At 45.7% G+C, this 23,422-nt stretch overlaps 1 protein-coding gene across 1 annotated transcript in view; it reads left to right on the plus strand.

Annotated features, from left to right (window-relative positions):
- Positions 1–21,398, plus strand: part of CYP39A1 (cytochrome P450 family 39 subfamily A member 1) — a 66,905-nt gene extending 45,507 nt beyond the window's left edge. Inside the window, exons 6-7 of the mRNA XM_075338818.1 lie at positions 18,642–18,753; positions 21,229–21,398. Of these exons, the coding sequence (XP_075194933.1) occupies positions 18,642–18,713 (72 nt within the window). The 3' untranslated portion in view covers positions 18,714–18,753; positions 21,229–21,398. The remainder of the gene's footprint in view (positions 1–18,641; positions 18,754–21,228) is intronic.
- Positions 21,399–23,422: the final 2,024 nt, after the last annotated feature.

A 23,422-nucleotide genomic window follows, 5' to 3' on the forward strand; every position in this document is an offset into this window, starting at 1 on the left:
AATGCGGCAATGTGGCATGGAGGTGATCAGCCTGTGGCACTGCTGAGGTGTTATGGAAGCCCAGGTTTCTATTATAGCAGCCGTCAGCTTGTCTGTATTGTTAGGTCTGGTGTCTCATCTTCCTCTTGACAATACTCCATAGATTTTCTATGGGGTTTAGGTCAGGCGAGTTTGCTGGCCAATCAAGCACAGTGATACTGTGATTAGTAAACTAGGTATTGGTACTTTTGGCAGTGTAGACAGGTGCCAATTCCTACTGGAAAATGAAATGTATATCTCCAAAAAGCTTGTCAGCAGAGGGAAGCATGAAGTGCTTTTTTTTAAATATTTGCAGTGAGTCTCTTTCTGACTGAGCACTCCGCCCTATAATCCAGGCTGTGTTCATAATCCTTATACCAGGAGTCCTAGCTGCCCAAACATGGAGGTTAGTACAAATAGTGGCATTTCAAGTTAGATTTTTTAGTCTAGCTGCCCAGACACGGATGTTTTTAACCTAGATAGTGGCATTTTAGTTAGGTACCCGGATTATTGAGATTTACCGTGCCATTGGTTTCCGGGCTTACATGCATTGGCCAATTCATAAACTAAAAATCTAATTTTTTCATATAGCAGTAATGCAGTACCAGAGTTACCTTATATATTGTTGGCATTTTAGTGTGAAGCTGTATGCATCTTGTAATGACTGCCTTCTAGACATCTGTCAAGTCAGCAGTCTTCCCCTTGATTGTGTAGCCTACTGAACCAGACTAAGGGACCATTTTAAATGCTTAGGAAGCCTTTGTAGGTGTTTTGTGGTAATCTAATTTTTTGAGATAATGACTTTTAGGTTTTCATTGGCTGTAAGCCATAATCATCAACATTAACAGAAATAAACACGTGAAATAGATTTCTCTGTGTGTGTAATGACTCTATATAATATATAGAAATAGATCCCTCTGTGTGTAATGACTCTATATAATATATAGGAATAGATCCCTCTGTGTGTAATGACTCTATATAATATATAGAAATAGATCCTTCTGTGTGTAATGACTCTATATAATATATAGGAATAGATCCCTCTGTGTGTAATGACTCTATATAATATATAGAAATAGATCCCTCTGTGTGTAATGACTCTATATAGTATATAGGAATAGATCCCTCTGTGTGTAATGACTCTATAGACTCTATATAATATATAGAAATAGATCCCTCTGTGTGTAATGACTCTATATAGTATATAGGAATAGATCCCTCTGTGTGTAATGACTCTATATAATATATATAGGAATAGATTCCTCTGTGTGTAATGACTCTATATAATATATAGGAACAGATCCCTCTGTGTGTAATGACTCTATATAGTATATAGGAATAGATCCCTCTGTGTGTAATGACTCTATATAATATATAGAAATAGATCCCTCTGTGTGTAATGACTCTATATAGTATATAGGAATAGATCCCTCTGTGTGTAATGACTCTATATAATATATATAGGAATAGATTCCTCTGTGTGTAATGACTCTATATAATATATAGGAACAGATCCCTCTGTGTGTAATGACTCTATATAGTATATAGGAATAGATCCCTCTGTGTGTAATGACTCTATATAATATATAGAAATAGATCCCTCTGTGTGTAATGACTCTATATAATATATGTGTTTCCCTTTTTGTATGGAATTACTGAAATAAATTAACTTGTTGATATTCTAATTTATTGAGAAGTCCTTATATATCAGATAGGAATATGAAAATAGAAAAATATCTAAAACTTCTTCTACGTGAAAGCAGAAGTAATATATCAGTTAGGAGCTGAGTGACAGACCCCAGGACACTATAGATAGTAACAGAAGCATAGCGGAGCCGTAACCGGCTCATAAATCATCGTGTGTAATGCTTCACCGTGATAACACATGGCAGCAGACTGCCCCAGAAGGTGTTTATGGCAGAGTAAGGTGATGAAAGAGGACAGATGGATGCATGGGAGATTGTAAAAAAAGAAAGTGCCCCCCCCCCCCCAGTGATGTACGTGTAGATATATAACCTACATGCATAAGGGTTAGGGGCCAGCATGTTGCTACGCAGCTGAGATTGTGTTTTCTGAATATACTCATGTCAGAATCAGACTTTTATAAAAAAATTATAATAGTCCTACAGTAATTTAAATTTTTTAATTTATTTTAGGCATGAATTGATTAAAAATAGTAAACGGATGTAGAGTCTCCATCCAGTGACCCCTCGGATCCAGCGCAGGCCGCCACAGAGGTTTCCACCACCTCCAGAAGTGGAGCTGATTTCCAAATGAGGCAGGTCCTCTTTTCGCAGCTGCCTGCGCTGAATCCACGGGGGGGTGGGGGGGGGCACTGGAAGGTGAATATGCCACTGTTTATTATTTTTAAGTAATTCATGTCTTAAAAAAAATTAAAAAAAAAAAAAATATATATATGATATATATATATATATATATATACTAGCTGTAGTACCCAGGCGTTTCCCGGGATAGTAACTGTCTCTCTATTTCTCTCCCAGTGTCTGTCTCTCTGTCTGTCTCTCTGTCTGTCTCTCTGTCTGTCTCTCTGTCTGTCTCTTTCCTTGTCTGTCTGTGTCTTTGTCTCTGTCTGTCTGTTTCTATCTCTCTGTCTGTATTTGTATCAGTCTATCTATCTCGATCTCTGTCTCTCTTTCCAGGTCTGTCTCTTTCCCCCCCGTCTGTCTCTTTCCCCCCCCGTATGTCTCTTTCCCCCCGTCTGTCTCTTTCCCCCCGTCTGTCTCTTTCCCCCCGTCTGTCTCTTCCCCCCCCCTGTCTGTCTCTCCCCCCCCCCTGTCTGTCTCTTCCCCCCCCGTCTGTCTCTCCCCCCCCCCGTCTGTCTCTTCCCCCGCCCGTCTGTCTCTTTCCCCGTCTGTCTCTGTCTGTCTCTGTCTGTCATATTGCCTCACACATAAGCTTCTTATACTGTGATTGTCCTTTGTTCCTATAGCAGCCAATCACTGCTCCTATTACGGTAATAACCTGTAGTTCCAGGCTCCATTCACTTTAATGGAGGCAGCCTTTTGGAGAGTAACTGTAAAGCGCGGGGGTTAAATTTTCCTGTCAAAACATAGTCTACGACGTTCCCTGGGTCACATGTGGAGTCTGCAAAATTTCGTGATTGTAAATTCGACGGTGCAGATTCCTTTAACGGACATACACACATATATATATACATACACACACACACACACACACACACACACACACACACACACACACACACACACACATACAGTGCCTACAAGTAGTATTCAACCCCCTGCAGATTTAGCAGGTTTGATAAGATGATAAGATGCAAATAAGTTAGAGCCTGCAAACTTCAAACAAGAGCAGGATTTATTAACAGATGCATAAATCTTACAAACCAACAAGTTATGTTGCTCAGTTAAAATTTAATAAATTTTCAACATAAAAGTGTGGGTCAATTATTATTCAACCCCTAGGTTTAATATTTTGTGGAATAACCCTTGTTTGCAATTACAGCTAATAATCGTCTTTTATAAGACCTGATCAGGCCGGCACAGGTCTCTGGAGTTATCTTGGCCCTTTCCTCCATGCAGATCTTCTCCAAGTTATCTAGGTTCTTTGGGTGTCTCATGTGGACTTTAATCTTGAGCTCCTTCCACAAGTTTTCAATTGGGTTAAGGTCAGGAGACTGACTAGGCCACTGAAACACCTTGATTTTTTCCCTCTTGAACCAGGCCTTGGTTTTTTTGGCTGTGTGCTTTGGGTCGTTGTCTTGTTGGAAGATGAAATGACGACCCATCTTAAGATCCTCATCAGACCAGAGAACCTTGAACCAGTCTGTCTCAGAGTCCTCCAAGTGATCATGAGCAAACTGTAGACGAGCCTTGACATGACGCTTTGAAAGTAAAGGTACCTTACGGGCTCGTCTGGAACGGAGACCATTGCGGTGGAGTACGTTACTTATGGTATTGACTGAAACCAATGTCCCCACTGCCATGAGATCTTCCCGGAGCTCCTTCCTTGTTGTCCTTGGGTTAGCCTTGACTCTTCGGACAAGCCTGGCCTCGGCACGGGAGGAAACTTTCAAAGGCTGTCCAGGCCGTGGAAGGCTAACAGTAGTTCCATAAGCCTTCTACTTCCGGATGATGCTCCCAACAGTGGAGACAGGTAGGCCCAACTCCTTGGAAAGGGTTTTGTACCCCTTGCCAGCCTTGTGACCCTCCACGATCTTTTCTCTGATGGCCTCGGAATGCTCCTTTGTCTTTCCCATGTTGACCATGTATGAGTGCTGTTCACAAGTTTGGGGAGGGTCTTAATTAGTCAGAAAAGGCTGGAAAAAGAGATAATTAATCCAAACATGTGAAGCTCATTGTTCTTTGTGCCTGAAATACTTCTTAATACTTTAGGGGAACCAAACAGAATTCTGGTGGTTTGAGGGGTTGAATAATAAATGACCCTCTGAATAAACTTTTCACAATTTAAAAAAAAAAAATAAATAAAATAAATAACATTCTTTTTTGCTGCAGTGCATTTCACACTTCCAGGCTGATCTACAGTCCAAATGTCACAATGCCAAGTTAATTCCGAATGTGTAAACCTGCTAAATCTGCAGGGGGTTGAATACTACTTGTAGGCACTGTACATACATGCATACATACATACATACATACATACATACATACATACACTCAGCTTTATATATTAGATAGATAGATAGATAGATAGATAGATGGATAGATAGATATGCAGGGTGGTCCAAATGTAGGTGAACAGTATGTGTAATAGGGTTGTTAAGGGGGAGGTTTATCAAACATGGTGTAAAGTGAAACTGGTTGCTAAGGACAACTGAGTCAATCAGATTACACCTTTCATTTTCCAAAGAGACTGTAAAGAATTAAAAGTGGAATCTGATTGGATGCTAAGGCCAACCGAGTCAGTTTCACTTTACACCATGTTTGATAAATCTCCCCCTTCATAACCCTATTACCTATTACACATACTGTTCACCTACTTTCGGCTACTTTTGGAATATATAAATATATATATATATATTAGCCCAGGGACTAGCAGAAGGTTCGGTCAGGGGTCACCATCTTCCCTTTCCCTAAACGCCACAGGGTTTCCCTTCCCTTTCGCTGTGACACCTATACTGTCCCTCACCTCCGGATTACACCTGATGGTGCAGATGCCAAAGTCTCGTGCCTTACTGTACTCCTGAGGAGTAACGCTGATCTGTTCCACCCCAGGAAAGTAAGGGGCAGGAGTGTGATGAAAACACAGAGTTGAACAAACATGACTGTCTCTTCCATAGCATGTGACCATTGAGACTAAGGCCTAAGTCACACGGCATGAAAATCGGACCGAGTGGAATGCGATAAAACATCGCATTCCAATCAGACCAATATTAGCCTGTGTGTCAGCACTCATAAGTGATTATTTTCTCAGCCCTAATCGGACCGAGAAAACAATTGCAGCTTCTGCAACTGTAATGCGAGATTCTTTCTGTCACACCCATTCAAGTCTATGGGGCGAGAGAAAGATTGTACTGCACTCGCGGTACACCAGTGTACCGCGAGTGCAGTGCGAGAATGTCAATAGCCGGCTATGGAGGAGAGGGGGAGATAAATCCCTCCCCTCCTCCGTGCCGGCCCGCCCCTCCTCATTTCCGGCCCGCCCCTCCTCAGCATTTGCCCACCCCTCCTCAGTGCCGGCTCGCCCCTCCTAAGCACTGGCCCGCCTCTCCTCAGTGCCGGCCTGCCCTCCGCAGCTGTGGTCCGATTGAACCTTAGTCGCAGGGACACTCGCATGACACTTGGCTCCTGCTCTGCTGCCAGCGTGAGCCGAGTGTCATGCGAGGATCGCACTAGTGCCCCGTGTGGTCCCGGCCTAAAAAGCAGTCCAGCAGAGATTAACTCTTGCTAGCCTGCTCAGGTCTGTGACTAGACGCCAGAGTCTGCCTCCGCTGATCACAGACGTCAGAGAACTTAGCAGGCAAAGTGAAGGAATCTGAGGTTTCCCCAGATCCTGACGCCACGATGCCTGCAAAAACCGTCTTGAAACACAGGACCTGAAATTAGGGTACATAGACAGAGCACCCAGTACTCATAGTTACATAGTTACATAGTTACTTAGGTTGAAAAAAGACCTAGGTCCATCTAGTTCAACCTTCCTCCACCAGTTCTACATTTGGTCCCTAAGTCATTTATAACCAACAATGTTTTGTGTACTGAGGAAATCATCCAGCCCTTTTTTAAAAGCTGTTATAGTATCTGCCATTACTACCTCTTGTGGTCGGCATTCCACAGTCTGACCGCTCTAACTGTAAAGAACCCTTTCCTATTTAGGTGTCGGAATCGCTTTTCTTCCACTCGCAGTGAATGCCCCCTGGTCCTTAGTACTGTCTTTGGAAGAAATAAGTCATGTGCCAGTCCTTTATATTGACCACACATGTATTTATACATATAAATGAGATCTCCTCTGAGACGTCTTTTTTCTAAGCTAAACATATCTAACTTTTCCAACCTGTCATCATACGGGCGGCCTCCATTCCTTGTAATAGTCTAGTTGCCCGCCTTTGAACTGACTCTAACTTCTGAATGTCCTTTTTAAAATGTGGAGCCCAAAACTGGATCCCGTATTCCCGTATACTGATGTGGCCTTACAAGTGATTTATAGAGGGGTAATAATACGTTGGGATCATGGCATCTAATCTCTCTTTTTATACACCCTAGAATCTTGTTTGCTTTAGCAGCTGCTGCCTGACGCTGAGTGCTGCTGCTCAGCTTATTTGTAATGAGAATACCCAAGTCCTTCTCCTGTTCTGTAGTCCCGAGTTTACTTCCATTTAATGTATACGCAGCTATAGGATTACTCCGTCCTAGGTGCATTACTTTACATTTATCAACATTAAATCTCATTTGCCAAGTATCTGCCCATTCTGACATCTTATCCAGATCTTTTTGTAATATTGTACTATCCAGGTCAGTTTTTAATATCCTACATAGTTTGGTGTCATCGGCAAAGACTGACACTGTACTATCAATCCCATCCACAAGGTCATTAATAAAGAGAGTAAAAAGAATCGGTCCAAGCACAGATCCCTGCGGCACCCCACTGCTGACTATAGCCCATTTAGAGAATGTACCATTTATGACTACTCTTTGTTTCCTATCTTTTAGCCAATTCCTTACCCAGTTGCATATTGTGTCCCCTAGTCCTTGCTTCTGGAGCTTTAGTATAAGGCTATTATGTGGTACAGTATCAAATGCCTTTGCAAAGTCCACATAAATCACATCAGCTGCATTACCAATATCCAGGTTTGAACTTACCCCCTCATAGAACCCCATCAGGTTAGTTAGACACGACTTATCTTTCATGAATCCATGCTGTTTGTCAGTTATCATATTATTTTCTGCAATATATTTTTGCATGTCATCCCTTAAAATGCCCTCAAAAACTTTGCATACTACTGATGTCAGGCTTACTGGATGGTAGTTGCCTGGATCTACCCTCTTACCTTTCTTAAATATCGGTACCACATCAGCAATCCTCCAATCCTGAGGCACCAACCCTGTTACAAGTGAGTCTAAAAAGATGAGATACAGCGGTCTGTCGATTACGGAGCTCAATTCCCTCAATATTCGTGGATGAATGCCATCTGGCCCTGGGGATTTGTCAATGTTTAATTTACTCAGACGTAGGCGTACTTCATCTTGTGTTAAATTAATTATATCGAGTGGTGAACTTTGATTTTTCACTTGTTGAATGATCCCTGGTACAGTCAGTTCCTTGGTGAATACAGATGAGAAATGCCTATTTAATATCTCAGTCTTTTGTTTGTCCTCTATAACTAACTTGTTATTATATTTTAAGGGGCCGATACTATCCTTTGTTTTCCTTTTGGCATTAATGTATTTATAAAAGATTTTGGGATTTATTTTAATGTCATTGGCGATTTTTGTTTCAGTAGCTAATTTTGCTTGTTTGATTTCTTTTTTACATTTCCTATTGATATCTTTATACTCCTGCAATGCTATTTCTGTATTCTCAGCCTTTAAGATTTTAAATGCCCTTTGTTTTTGTTTTATTATACTTTGTACAGTCTTATTTATCCATAGTGGTTTCTTTTTATTACTGGACATTTTATTACCAGAGGGTATACGTTTTTTACAGGACTCTAGTAGTATATCCTTAAACTTACCCCATTTATGTTCGGTATCCCAAGTTACCATGACTTTGTCCCAATCCACACATTTAAGCTCTTCCCTTAATTTGTTGAAATCAGCTTTCCTAAATTAGAATTCCCCCTTTGAAATGTTCTATTGAATATTATGTTGAAGCTTACCATGTTATGATCGCTGGTGCCCAAGTGCTCCCGGACCTGTAGATCTGAAATTGTATCCGGTCTATTTGACAGGACCAGATCTAGCAAATTATCTCCCCTGGTCGGTTCATCTACCATCTGAGAGAGGAAATGGTCTTGAATGGTAGATAAGAACTTACAGCTTTTAGCACAACCAGAAGATTCTATGTCCCACTGAATGTCTGGATAGTTGAAATCCCCCATAATAAGAACCCGATTATTATTATTAGCTGCCTTTTCAATTTGTTCCAGCATTTCACCCTCTATTTGTTCAGGTATGTTAGGAGGCTTATAGCAAACTCCAATTAGCATTTTTCCATTATTCCCCTCCCCATGTACATTTACCCATACTGACTCTACATTGTTGCTGTTCCCCTCAATGTCATCATACAACACAGGTTTTAGGTTAGATTTAATAAATATACACACCCCACCACCTTTTTGGCCTTTCCTGTCCTTCCTAAATGTACTATAACCCTGTATGTTTGGCACCCAGTCATGGCTTTCATCCAGCCAGGTTTCCGTAATGCCCACCACATCATAATCCATGGTTGACATAAGAGTCTCCAATTCATTCATTTTGTTTGCAAGACTTCTTGCATTTGCCAGTAGACATTTAATCCTATTAACACCTTTATTACTCCTAGCCTCCCTACGTTCCTTGTATGTCCCATCCCTCCCTAATCCTTCATTGACCCCTACCGTCTCCCTGTCTCTATCTGCTCTATCTATCCCCTTATTTGCTCCACTACCCTCCCTCCCCCCCCGATCCTAGTTTAAAAGCTCCTCCATCCGTCTGACCATTTTCTCCCCCAGCACAGCTGCACCTTCCCCATTGAGGTGCAGCCCGTCCCTACCGTAGAGCCTGTAGCCGACTGAGAAGTCGGCCCAGTTCTCCATGAACCCGAACCCTTCCTTCCTGCACCAATTTCTAAGCCACATATTTATCTCCCTAAGCTCCCGCTGTCTTTCTAGTGACGCTCGTGGCACCGGTAGTATTTTTGAAAACACCACCTTGGAGGTCCTGGACTTCAGCTTCTCTCCTAGTTCCCTGTAATCATTTTTAAGGACCTTCCACCTGCCTCTAACTTTGTCATTAGTACCAATGTGCACCATGACCGCTGGGTTTTCCCCAGCCCCACCCAGCAATCTGTCTATCCGATCCACAATATGCCGAACCCGAGCACCTGGCAGACAACACACTGTTCGGCATTCACGGTCTCGGCGACAGATGACCCTGTCTGTCCGCCTAATTATAGAGTCCCCTACCACCAACATCTGTCTGGGCTTTGCTGCACTCCTATTTCCCTCTTTCCTACAGCAGTTGTTTTCCTGGTTGCTAGGAGCAACATCCTGCTGTAGTGACCCTAGTCCAGGCCCTTCCTTCATTCCTAATATCAGCCAAACAGGCATATTTACTAGGTTGTGCCAGGTCAGGACTAGGCTCCCTGACACTTTTCCCCCTACCTCTTCTTCTAACTGTTACCCAGCTACCTACCTCTGGGTCCTGATCTTCCACCCTCCTCCATATCACTGGCCCCAGCCAGAGAAAGCTCAGTGAGCTCTAAACTCCTCTCCAGGTTTGCAATGCCCCTTAGTGTTGCAAGCTGCTTATTTAGATCAGTTACCTTGGCTTCCAAATACGCAACATGCTTGCATCGAGTGCAGACATAGTCACCCTCGAACGGCTGCTCAAGACATGCATACATCTGACAAGATACACACCTGGTAGCATTGTCCATGGAGCACCTATCAAATGGGGATAAACAGTAAAGTAGAAAAACAAAGAAAAAAAACGAAAAAAAACCAATGGGAAACGTATAAGGATAAATTCAAACTATGTTCTTGTGTCAAACTATGTAATTGTGTTGAAACTATGCACTTATCTTAAATTCAGCACTTTACTTCAGTTCAGCACCTCGCTCGCTCAGCACCTCGCTTGTGCTGGGTGGTTTATATAGATGTACAATGACTATCAGAAGCTGCTAGAAGCTTGCCCCACCCCTGCCTAGCCATGGTCCTGCCTCCACAGAGAAGCCAGCAACTATACAACCAGAAGACTCTCAGATTTTTTTTTTCACCTCAATGAAACTAACTCATTTATGTTTTATTTTTTTAAATCCTCACAAAATAATTAAAGAAGAAATCCCAGCTTGATTGGCAATAACACAAATATCAGAGTGCGAACAAGCGTGGCCAGATTGTCTGCCGCTCAGCAAATAACAACACACGCTTCCTGCATCGTACATCGTATTCCCTCGACTCGACTTCTGTGTCCTTTTCCGAGAACAGATGTAAAGAGAAATTGTCCGTGCATCTGGTGGCTTTTAGAAGAGGAGCCAAGATCTCTTGGCAGTTTAGCACCAGCAGATTAGTGATCTCAGTATGGAGGGAGATGAAGAGATGAACAATGGATTTATCTGATTATTACATTCTGTTCAGTTAATGTAACTTTTACTACTTATGTCAGCCTCAGGGAAATAAACACAATATGGGGGCATCAGACTTTTTTAAAGACTAACTGTAAAAAACTGTATAAAAGCAAGATTTTGGTGCCTTCATTCCCCATAACATGTTTTCACTGCTTTTGGTGCACATATTAGTCTAGTGTGTCCAGGGACTGGCCTGTAACTCACCATTCACTCTTTTTAGTGGGTGGTTTTTCCTCGTTCTCATTTTGCCAGCACTATATGTGCTGGGACTTCCTTTACCTCTCCAGCATGCTTCATGTTTGAAAATTCAGGGCAGGTAAACCAGTGGATAATGCCAAACGGTATACTGAAAGACAAAAAAACAGGAGAGATAAAGGCCTGCTCCCCCTATCTAGTGAGATAGAAACCAACCCCATTATTTGGTGAGGCAAAGACTGGCACAATTATTGGTGGGACAAAAACCCATCCCCACTTTGTGGTGAGGCAAAAACCGGCCCGACTATGTGGTGAGGCAAAGGCCGGCCCGACTATGTGGTGAGGCAAAGACCGGCCCCACTATGTGGTGAGGCAAATACCAGTCCGACTATGTGGTGAGGCAAAGACCGCCCACACTGTGGTGAGACAAAGGCCGGCCCCACTTTGTGGTGAGGCAAAGACCGGCCTCACTATGTGGTGAGGCAAAGACCGGCCTCACTATGTGGTGAGGCAAAGACCGGCCTCACTATGTGGTGAGGCAAAGACCGGCCCCACTATGTGGTGAGGCAAAGACCGGCCCCACTGTGTGGTGAGACAATGGCCGGCCCCACTGTGTGGTGAGACAATGGCTGGCCCCACTGTGTGGTGAGACAAAGACCGGCCCCACTGTGTGGTGAGGCAAAGGCCGGCCCCACTGTGTGGTGAGGCAAAGGCCGGCCCCACTGTGTGGTGAGACAAAGGCCGGCCCCACTGTGTGGTGAGACAAAGGCCGGCCCCACTGTCTGGTGAGACAAAGGCCGGCCTCAATATGTGGTAAGGCAAAGACCGGCCCCACTATGTGGTGAGGCAAAGACCGGCCCCACTATGTGGTGAGGCAAAGACCGGCACCATTATGTGGTGAGACAAAGGTCGGCCCCACTGTGTGGTGAGACAAAGTCCCTCACTGCTGAGTGAGTGCCTCACTGCTGTGTCGCATACCCCGTCACAAACTGGTGGCAGCAGCGGGATCAGAGCAGAAAGAATGGAGGACAACGGCCCATTAACATCTGGAATCAGAAACTCAGAGTACAAGAACTGGACTGTGGTGAGCCTACAAACAAAGGAAGAATTAGGAGTCGGTTACTAAGGACTCTCTAAGGAGCAACTAATTGAGGCATTGGAAAACGCTTGCCTGCAAGATGGCACCGAGGAACAATTTCCACAGCAAGGGGAGGAAAGACGGGAGCAGGAGGTAAATACCCAAAAAAGTCAATGGGTTGTGTGGTATGAGGAGGAGATGGCACTGCTTGGAGATGAGGCCACCATAGAAGATAAGAGGGAGGCTATTCGCAGAGCTCAAGAGAGGGCAGCATTGCTGGAGAGGAGGTTTGCTGTGGAAGCAGCTAGAGGCTCCAGACAGACTGTAACCACAGCACCAACTATGAGGGAATTCTCCAGAGTGTCCCACAATGACTTTAAGCCATTTAATGGAGCTGCAGGCGACATTGAGGGCTTCTTCCAGGACTTTGAGCATCAGTGCCGATTAATGGAAGTCCCAGAAAGAGAGCGAGTCAGACACCTGGTGGGCCTCTTGGAGGGTGGAGCTGCCGATGCCTATAGAGCTATGGACCCTCAGTGGAATTGTGAGTATGAGGAGATAAAACAGACCATTCTGGAACATTATGCCGTGACCCCAGATACTTATAGGACTCAGTTCCGTACGTTAGCCTGTGATGGAGAAGTGTCTTTCAAGATGTTTGCCCACAGACTGAAACAAGTATGCCATCGCTGGCTGGAGGGAGAGGGGGCCTTAACTTGGGAGACCTTCCTCCAGGTCATCCTGAAAGAGCAATTCTATGCCAGGTGCCCTGCGAAACTCAGAGAATGGGTGTGTGAGAGAAAGCCGTCAACTGTGGAACAAGCTGCCACTCTAGCTGATGAGCTTCTCACCATCAAGCCTCAATGGAAAAGGCTACTAGTCAGTGAAAAAAAAACTACCAGCTCCCCAACACCAGTGGTCCCTTGTCCTTTGGCCTCCAATGTTCACCGTCCCACTAGACTACCAACATACGGCGGACGCCGTGTGAATGTGCCTCCTACTACTCCTGCCTCCTCTTTGGGAGTACGACGGAGAAAGACTCATAGAACGTAGATGTTATGGATGTGGGCAGCCTGGTCATCTGCAAGCTCACTGTCCAGGTGTTCGGAGGCAAACCAGTTACAGACCCCCTTTGCCTGTCCATTATCTACAGACACCCTCAACAGGAGAAGAGCTGGATTCACTCCCTGATGATTCGACAAAAGACTCTGATATGTTGACTTCCCTACCAGGAGTCTATGGGGTGCGAGCCACAGCCGCCCCTTCTGATCTTCAGCATAAACATCTACAGGAGGTCATGCTAGATGGCCAAAGAGTTGTTGGCTTTCGTGACACTGGGGCTTTTCTCACCATCGCAGATCAACCAGAAGCAATGCAAAAGGGACCAGGAATTGCCATTGAATTGGCTGGAGGTACTCAAAGATACATTCCAAGAGCGAGTGTGACCCTGGATTATGGCTTTTGAGCAAAACAATGCATGATTGGTGTGATGAGTGGCCTTCCTGCAAACATTCTTCTAGGGAATGATGTGGGGAATCTTCAATGCCACTTTGTTGGTGCGATAACCAGAAGTCAAGCCAAGAGAGCAGCAGATGTGGACGTGTTCAACCCATCAATGGAAATGAGGCCACCCGAACTGCCGTCACAGCCGTGTTGCCAAGCCCCTTACAGACCTCACGAAGAAGACGATGCCCCGGCTGGTGATCTGGACTCCAGCCTGTGATGAGGCTTTTAATCGGCTGAAGGACGCCTTGGTCTGCGACCCTGTTCTGGCTGCTCCAGACTACAAGAGGAGATTCATTGTGCAGACGGATGCCTCTTCTTATGGACTGGGAGCTGTACTCAGCCAGGTGAATGCAGCCGGGGAGGAGCACCCCATTGCCTACCTCAGCAGGAAGCTGCTGGACCGAGAAGTGGCCTATGCAACTCTTGAGAAGGAATACCTGGCTGTAGTATAGGCCCTTAGGAAACTAAGGCCGTATCTGTATGGACGAGAATTCACTGTGGTTACTGATCACAATCCCCTCACCTGGCTGAACAGAGTCTCTAGGGACAATGGACGCTTACTACGATGGAGCCTGGCTCTTCAACCCTATAACTTTACAATACAATATAAAAGGGGCAGCCAACACCAAAATGCAGACGGATTGTCCAGGCAAGAAGAGCCCTGAGTCAGGTCCGCCATGTTTACGTGTACTTGACAAGTGACCTGTTGAGGTCACTAGTCCGTACACAAATTGAGAGGGGAAGGGATTGTAACAGCGTGTCCCTCCCCCGCCTGTGCTCATGGTGTAATAGTCTGTCCCTCCTTTGTACTGCTTCTGCTGGGAGATTGTTTGTTCTTCTCAGCATGGGACTTCTCCAACCACAACTTGGTAAACAGAACCGAGGCAGGAGTCTAAAGTCCATTGATGTATCAGATGTCTAGGGGGAGGTGTGCCCATCTAAGGGGATGATCCCAAGAGAGAAGAACAATAAGACCCACGTTAGGTTAGTTGGATCTCGGCTGGAGAAGCACTATGATCTATAGCTGAGGCTGGATCCTAGGGCCTGTGTATGGACTGTTACAGACTGGAGATCAGTGGCCACTTGGGATTGTGTTTTATTGTTCACCCTGTTGGACTCAAGGAACTCATATAAGGACCATTGCCCTATTTTCCCTAGCATCGGAATACCAGGCGGTGACCCTGGATCTTTTGTTTTGTTGTGGACTCCTTGCAGACTTTAAGGATTTATATTTGTTTGGTGCTTTATCTTTGTGGTTCCGATAAAGCCCTTTGGATTGTTCCTTGGCCTGGCGTCCCTCACTGCTCTGTCGCATACCCCGTCACAAGAGCTTACAATCTACAATGGGGTGAGGTGGGGGTGACAAGGTACAGGTGCTTATTTACGACAGTCCAGCCACCTTGAAGAAAAGGGGGAATAGATAAAGGCTGCATGAGCCAGTCATTGTGCTGCTTTTGGGTGCGGTGGAGTCTGACTGAGAGTTATGTTCTGAGAAATAGTGGAGGGGCTCTATATGAATTGACTTTGATTAGGGATGGTGATAGGCCACCCTAAAAAGATGTGCTTTTAGGGAGCATCTGAAGCTGTGTAAGTTGTGGTTCTTGCGGTAGAGCATTCCAAAAGATTGGTGCAGCTCGGGAGAAGTCTTGGAGCCACGGTGGGAGGTTCGGATTAGTGTGGATGTTAGTCGAAAGTCGTTAGCAGAGCGTAGAGAACAGGTAAGGTGATAGACAGAGAGGAGGGTGGAGATGTTGGGGGGTGAGAACAAGCAATTTAAATTGGATCCTATAATGGATTGGCAGCCAGTGCAATTGCTGGCACAGCGAGGAGGCGTCCGAGTATTGATTAGCCAGATAGGAGACCCTGGCTGCTACATTAAGGATGGACTGGAGAGGGGAAAGTCTAGTGAGGGTGAAGCCAGTGAAGAAGAATTTCAATCCATCAAATAAGGTATTCAATTAGAGAGACCATTTAAAGTCAGATATTATTATAGTCTTTATACCCCACAAACTGGCAAGAAAGGGAAAAAGCTCCTATATCACACATGCACATTTACAACCTCATTTGACCTTACATAAGGTAATACATTTTTATCCATTCCTATAATAACATGGAGATTGACCGTTGGACAATTGGACATTGGGTCACCTTTAAAAATTAGTTAAATAGCCCCTTTAAACATAAACTTGTCGCTGCAACCACGAGCAGTCGCCTGTAATTTGCACATGGCCCTGACAACTAGTGCTGGTGCTGCGGGAAAATTGAAGCATTGTATGGAGCCTGTCTGTAGATCACACTTATGGGCCAAGTCCTCCAGAGAGAGATGTCCGTTTTTAGCCGCCCTGGAGTCGATTTGGTAAAGGTTGCAAATATAAGGATCTTTTAATCTGTGCTCATAAAGGGAATGATTCCAAAAATAAGACTATAGACTTACATAAAATTAAGGTTGATTTCTGCCCAAAACAGCACCGTACCTGACCCACATTAAATACGGTATAAAATGGGTTGTCCACTACTCGGATATCCCCTTCATAAATACTTTATTCCCTCTTGCAAAATTAAAGTACCAGTTACTTATACCCCATAACAGCATCGTACAAGCATTATTGGTGCTGGGACTCCCGAGGCTTGTGTAACATTTTTATGCCACATGAGCATTGCAGTCAATCAGCAAATGCTATTAATTTCTTTCTTACAATTCATGGACATCTGGGGACATGTGTGAGCACTGCAGCCCAATAGTGGTTGGCTGTAATGCTCTTGGCATAACAATGTTATGCGAGCCTTGGGAGTCCCAACACCATCTGTGCTGGAACGGTGCCATTACTGGAGGTGATATATATGGTATGTTTTATTTTACAAGGGAGAATATTATATTTAAAGGGAATCTGTCAACCCTCCTAAGCCGTCTATATGGGCATGCAGGTCATAGAAATTTGAATAAAATGATACTTTGATATCTGTGATCCGATGTCTTAATTCAGACGTGGCGTCGATGGGCAGAGCTGTAAATTTTGGTCTTCTCATGAATTTTCACCAGTGCCATGCCGTGAAGTTTTTATTTTTTTATTAGTCCAGTTTTACATACATTAAAGCCACCTGAATACCTAGAGAATTAGGATTTCTGGTTCCTGTTTTTTTATTATTATTATTATTATTATTATTATTATAGCGCCATTTATTCCATAGCAGTTTACAAGTGAAAAGGGTATACATAAAAACAAGTACAATAGTCATGAACAATAAAAGGCGCAGACAGGTATAGGAGGAGAGAGGACCCTGCCTGCGAGGGCTCACAGTCTACAGGGAATGGGTGATGGTACAATAGGTGAGGACAGAGCTGTTTGCGCAGAGGTGTACTGGACTAAGGGTGGCTTTACATGCTGCGATATCCGGCCCGATATCGCTAGCATGTGACCCACCCCCATCGTTTGTGCGAAACGGGCATATCGCTGCCCGTCGCGCACAAAATCGCGCACCCGCGTCACACATTCTTACCTGCATAGCGATGTCGCTGTGACCGGCGTACCGCCTCCTTTCTAAGGGGGGGCGGTCCATTCGGCGTCACAGCGACGTCACTAAGCGGTCGCCCAATGAAAGCGGAGGGGCGGAGATGAGCGGGACGTAACATCCCGCCCACCTCCTTCCTTCCGCATTGTGGTCGAAGGCAGGTAAGGAGATGTTCCTCGTTCCTGCGGCGTCACATGTAGCGATGTGCACTGCCGCAGGAACGAGGAACAACTTCACCCCTGCGACAGAAGCGATAACTGGCAGCGGACCCCCATGTCAACGAGGAGCGATTTGAGACGTTTTTGCAACGATCCAAAATCGCTCCTAGGAGTCACACGCTACGACATCGCTACAGCGGCCGTATGTGCGTCACAAAATCCGTGACCCCAACGAGATCGCTGTAGCGAAATCGTAGCGTGTAAAGCCCGCTTAAGGGTTATTTTAGGTTGTAAGCTTGTCGGAAGAGGTGGGTCTTCAGGTTCCTTTTGAATATTTCCACAGTAGCTGAGAGTCTGATATGCTGGGGTAAAAGCGTTCCAGAGTATGGGGGAGGCATGGGAGAAATCTTGTATGCGATTGTGGGAAGAGGAGATAAGAGAGGAGTGGAGAAGAAAGTTTAGTGAGCATCTGATGTTGTGTGGGGGTAGGTATCGGGAGACTAGGTCACAGATGTATGGAGGAGACAGGTTGCAGATGGCTTTGTGTGTCATGAAGGGTTTTGAACTGGAGTCTTTATCAATCCCTTCACTGGCTTCCCATTCCCAGAGTGGCGAGGCCGGTGAATAGCAGGGGGAGAGGTGGATTAATCTGGCCGCAGAGTTTAGGATAGACTGGAGGGGTGAAAAAGTGTTATACCTAAGACCAAGAGAGCAGGAGGTTGCAGTAGTTGAGACAGGAGATGATGAGGGCATTGGGTATGGTGGCTGCGTGGAGTGACCTCCACGCTCACCTGACCTGACCCCATTGGACTTCATACAGCAGGTGTATGCGACCCCTCCACCAACATTGCAGGACCTACGACGACGTATCACAGATGCTTGTGGAAACGTGTCCCCTACCATATTGCACAACGTGCAGCAAGATACAGTATGCTGTCCAGAGTCCAGATGTGCATTGCAGCTGACGGTGGCCACTTTGAGCATCAAAGTAAATGAGCGCCATATGCGTGACCAGCATTCAATGTTTTGGGGGGTCATGGTGTTCATATCATAGTATTTCTGTATGCAAGGTGTCGAGTCGTATTGAATTGATGATGCCCTACAAATTATTCATTCACTTTTTTTCTCTATCTCATTCCATTTTCGAGATAAAAATGCTAACTCCGTTGTTTTCCACCAGGTGGCGCTATAGGTGGTTTCATTGCATAGCGCATGGCTACTTTACTATACCTAGACACCACTTCTATTCCTATAGCTGCCGCCGTTTCCAAGTTAATGGTGGTGGACAGGATATGGGTGGGCACACTGTATGCTGTGCCATTAATCCCACAGCACTTACAGTTATCAGCATATTTCTATAAGCCACCATCTTTTGTATACAGTTAACGTTTGTACTTTTGAACATTTTGCAGAGCAATCTCCACTTGGTGGGAACTCAGCAGCCGGATGGACCTTGTCGTGTGCGGTTCAAACTAAGGGAGTGAAGATGGAACCAGAACCAGCGTAAATGTAGCAGAAACGACGGTATTATAATTGCATTCAGAGCATTGTAGCTTAAATATAGGGTCAATAAAGTGGTTGATAGCTGAAGGCCTGACTGTTGCGAACCCCATGGATCCAGAGAGCCTGGCTCTGGAGTAAATATTATTATTAATATTTATAGAGAACCATTGATTCCATGGTGCTGTACATTAATTGTTGTCTGAGGGAGGTTCTGTCGCTGAATGCACTAGGACAAATCATCAAGATCCTCTGCTGTCAGCTGCTTTGTAATAACCAACCAATGGTGTCCCAGATGTGCGCTATGGGAGACAAGTCCGGAGATGCTGCATCCATAGCACATTAAGGTCACCCGTTGAGTATTTTAGTTTTTTACCTCAGTATTTATAAACCAAAACCAGGAGTGGGTAAAAAAATACAATTGTAGCGCCTGTATTTCTATTATACTTTTCCTCTGATTGTTCCACTCCTTTTTTGCCTTACAGATACTGAGGTAAAAAACTCACCAAATACTGAATGTGTGCATGTGGCCTTACAGATACTGAGGTAAACCACTCACCAAATACTGAACGTATGCACGTGGCCTTACAGATACTGAGGTAAAAACTCACCAAATACTGAACGTGTGCACGTGGCCTTACAGATACTGAGGTAAAAACTCACCAAATACTGAATGTGTGCACTTGGCCTTAGGCCTCTGCCACACTCACGTGAAAATCACGCACGTGCCGAGAGACACGTATTTCCCCTGCGTGTTGCGTGCAGGTAAGTATGTGTCTCTGGTATGTGCGGGCCACTTGTGTTCTACGTGTGCTATCCGCGATAGCACACGTAGAACCGGTAACTTACATACTCACCTGGTCCTTCCTGCTGTCCGCGTTGCTGTCTGTGGTGCTGATCTTCGGCTCCAGCCCTCCCGTCTCCCCACTGCTGCTGCTGCCAGGCAGTGAAGTGAATATTAAATGAGAATAATGAGTGGCGGTCGGCAGCAAGAGGCAGCAGCGGCAGAGACAGGAGGGCTGGAGAAGGTGAGTTAATGTTTTGGTTTTTTTTCACTGACACGTGTGTTTTCTCCGGCGCATGTCACACGGGACCGCATCCACACTACACCCGTGTGGTGCGGGTGCGGGCCGTGTGACACCCGTGCTGCTGGAGAAAACACTGACATGTCAGCGCTTTGAAAAACGCACACACGTACAAACGCACACGGACACACGTACCCTGTGGTATTACGTGTGTGTGCCTGCTACAATAGGGTAGCATTGCTTAACGTGTCTCCGTGCCGCCGGTACGTGTAAAAAAATGACAAACACGTGCCGGCAGGACCGGATGTGTGTCGCAGGCCTTACAGATACTGAGGTAAAAACTCACCAAATACTGAACGTGTGCACATAGCCTTACAGATACTGAGGTAAAAACTCACCAAATACTGAACGTGTGCACGTGGCCTTACAGATACTGAGGTAAAAAAAACTCACCAAGGAGTGCTGCCGGGAGTTGTAGTCCTGCGCTGTCTCCGCTGTGGAGGTTCCTCTCCATGGGCTGCTTCTTGGGACCAAGATGAGAGCAGGAGCTTGCAATAAAGGAAAAATGAGACGTCCCCAGAGGAGCAAGACGTCGCTAACATAAAGATCACCAGCTCATCTGCTGCATTTTAAGACTGATCCGCATCTGTTTCTACCACCTTATTGGTCTACAACGTGACTTATGGACACCACCACAATGAGACAACTAAAAGGAAAACCAAACAAGGAGTCTAACAAAGATACAAAGGAGAGGAAACAAGCCATGCAGGAAGCACGGCAGCAGATCACCACCGTAGTGCTTCCCACACTCGCCATAGTGGTGGTACTAATCGTCGTGTTTGTCTACGTGGCAACATGTCCAAACACAATCGAGTAACGCCTCTTCCCTTCGGTATGGGTACAAGATGCTTCATGCCAACAAAACCAAATACTTTTTTCTACATTGACAGTTTATATGGAGGATTCCCTTTCCCCTTTTCGTCCTTTCTATCTTATTGATTTCTCCTCTATCCTTCTATTGAATGTAAAAAAAAAAAAGAAAAAGGTTTGGCAGGAATAAAAAAATGTGCCATAATTTATATGTAAAAAAAAAAATCTAAACTTGTGCCTTTTTTAGAAATGATTTTTAAATATACCAGCCTAAAAAAAAATTGGGATATTTAATGATTTGGGGGCATCACACTTCCTTCATTCGGATGTTCAACTCTGTTGATATATTCTGTCTCAGGACTCTATATTGTGATGATGTCAGTGAACATCTGCCAAAAAAAACCCAAACCTCACCAAATACTGAATGTGTGCACGTGGCCTTACAAATACTGAGGTAAAAACTCTCCGAACACCTTAAAACACAACGAGGGGGACTGAGAGCCAAAACATCTTTTGATTTGCTTCATTTTTCGGATTGATGGGGGGGTCTTAACTGATTCATGTTTTTTGATAACCAATTTACCTCATTTTGTTTTCTCTCTAGGTCCTGGTTGAAGAGAAGTAGATACAAGACCGTCCATCGTAGAATATTTTATTTGTTAAAAATAATGATACACTAATTTATTTTTCATTGATATCAGATTCATATACATAATTTAAAAATGTGACAATTGTGATAAAAATATCTCAGTAAACTCTTTTTATATACATGAAGTTATTTGTGGTATATTGTGTGCTCACCCTCAGCTCTATACTAGTATGCACCTCTTATTCTCTACTATTGGGTATTCTACATTTGCCCAAAGGACTCCTGGCACAGAATGCAAATCTCCCATATGTGCTGTATTCTGGCAATAAACTAATAACTCGCCACTACTGATAAGCAGGCACTACCATGCTCAGGTGCTCGGTACTCACCACTAGTGATGAGCGGGCACTACCATGCTCAGGTGCTCGGTACTCGCCACTAGTGATGAGCGGGCACTACCATGCTCAGGTGCTCGGTACTCGCCACTAGTGATGAGCGGGCACTACCATGCTCAGGTGCTCGGTACTCGCCACTAGTGATGAGCGGGCACTACCATGCTCAGGTGCTCGGTACTCGTAACTAGTGATGAGCGGGCACTACCATGCTCGGGTGCTCAGTACTCGTAACTAGTGATGAGCGGGCACTACCATGCTTGGGTGCTCTGCACTCGTAACTAGTGATGAGTGGGCACTAGCGAGTGTCGCGGGCGGAGGAGGTGACGCTGCGCTCTCCCTCTGCTCGGGTCCGGCTGCCGCTGCTGCTGCGGCCTCTGGTGCTCGGTGGCTCAAGCGATGTGCCGGATCCCGGGGACTCGAGCGGCGCTCCTCGCCCGTGAGTGAAAAGGGGATTGGTTTTGGGGATTTATTGTCCGTGACGCCACCCACGGTTGTGGTGATTGTGTGGACACCACCGCTGCTCTGTATGGGGATCCCGGGAGCGGTGACAGGGAGCAGCTTTGTTGTTATTTCTCCCCTCCGTGGGTAGGGGATTGATTGTCCCGGGGCCCAGTGATGGGGTAGGGATGGATGGCAGGCCGGGTGCAGGGCCTAGTGAGGTGCAGGGTCGCGGGGGCAGCGCTGTGCCGTACGGCATGGTGGTATTCACTCAGCCTGAGACGTTGACACAGTTCTCGGTAATACACACGGCTGGAAAGACGGTTCTCACGGACGGCTGCTGTTGCTTTTCCCCGGTAGTTAACAGTGACTGTCTCTTTCCCTGCACCTAGTACTTCTGTTGGTTGCGAAGGGTTCCCACCGGTAACCCGCTCCCCGACTTGGATATGGGCCAGAGGAGCCCCTCTTTGCCCGCAGGCGCTGGCCCTGAGAAACTGGTGCCTTGGCGGTGGCAGTGTCTCTCTCATACGGTTGGACTTTTGCCTTCAATCGGGACTTAGTTGTTTAGAGACCCGGGGGTCCCCTTCACTGACGGATTTGGCAAATTCACGGCGACTCCTAGCCTTGCCGGGATCCGAAAGGCCCCTGCCAGTGGTGCTGGCTTCTCCTTGTGTACCGGTCCGGTACCGCCGGGCCACCACCCGTCCACGGTCCTCACGGCAACTCCGATAGGCCACTCCTGCAGACGGTCACCGCCGTCTGCTAACCTTGCTGTCTCAGTCCGGGGCACACACCCGGACCAACTTCAGGCTTTCAAACTGTCACTTTTCCTCTTTCACTACTGTCCCTCCTTCTACTTCAAACTCCAAACCTAATCTCTGCCTGGTTTTCCTGCCTCCAGGACTGTGAACTCCTTGGTGGGCGGAGACCAACCACCTGGCTCCACCCCCTGGTGTGGACATCAGCCCCTGGAGGAAGGCAACAAGGATTTCTGGTTTAGCTTAGGTGTAACGGGGACAACGGTGCCGGCAACAACCGGTTCAATCAGCAGGCTAATCAGGTTAACTTCGGTTAATCGTTTTCATTTTCAAAAACTCTCAAAACTTTAAACACTCAGTGCTTTCAACACACATGTTCACCCCCCCTCTAAATAGTAGTTTCCCTGTACCTAAGTGGGGGTCTACCTAGGTTGGGGCGAGTGGACCTCCGGGGTCCAGTGTCAGTGGTGACAGGCAGCGGGGGAGAGGGAACAATCAGTCTCTCTTCCCTGTTATCATGTGGGGCAGGCGGAGGCATAGGGGAGCTGGGCACAGGTTCATCCTTGGGCACTGGCACTGGCTGTGGCTCACGGTTGACCACCTCCATCATTTCTTCAT

The sequence above is a fragment of the Anomaloglossus baeobatrachus genome, chromosome 3, assembly GCF_048569485.1.
Source record: "Anomaloglossus baeobatrachus isolate aAnoBae1 chromosome 3, aAnoBae1.hap1, whole genome shotgun sequence".
Classification (NCBI taxonomy): domain Eukaryota; kingdom Metazoa; phylum Chordata; class Amphibia; order Anura; family Aromobatidae; genus Anomaloglossus; species Anomaloglossus baeobatrachus.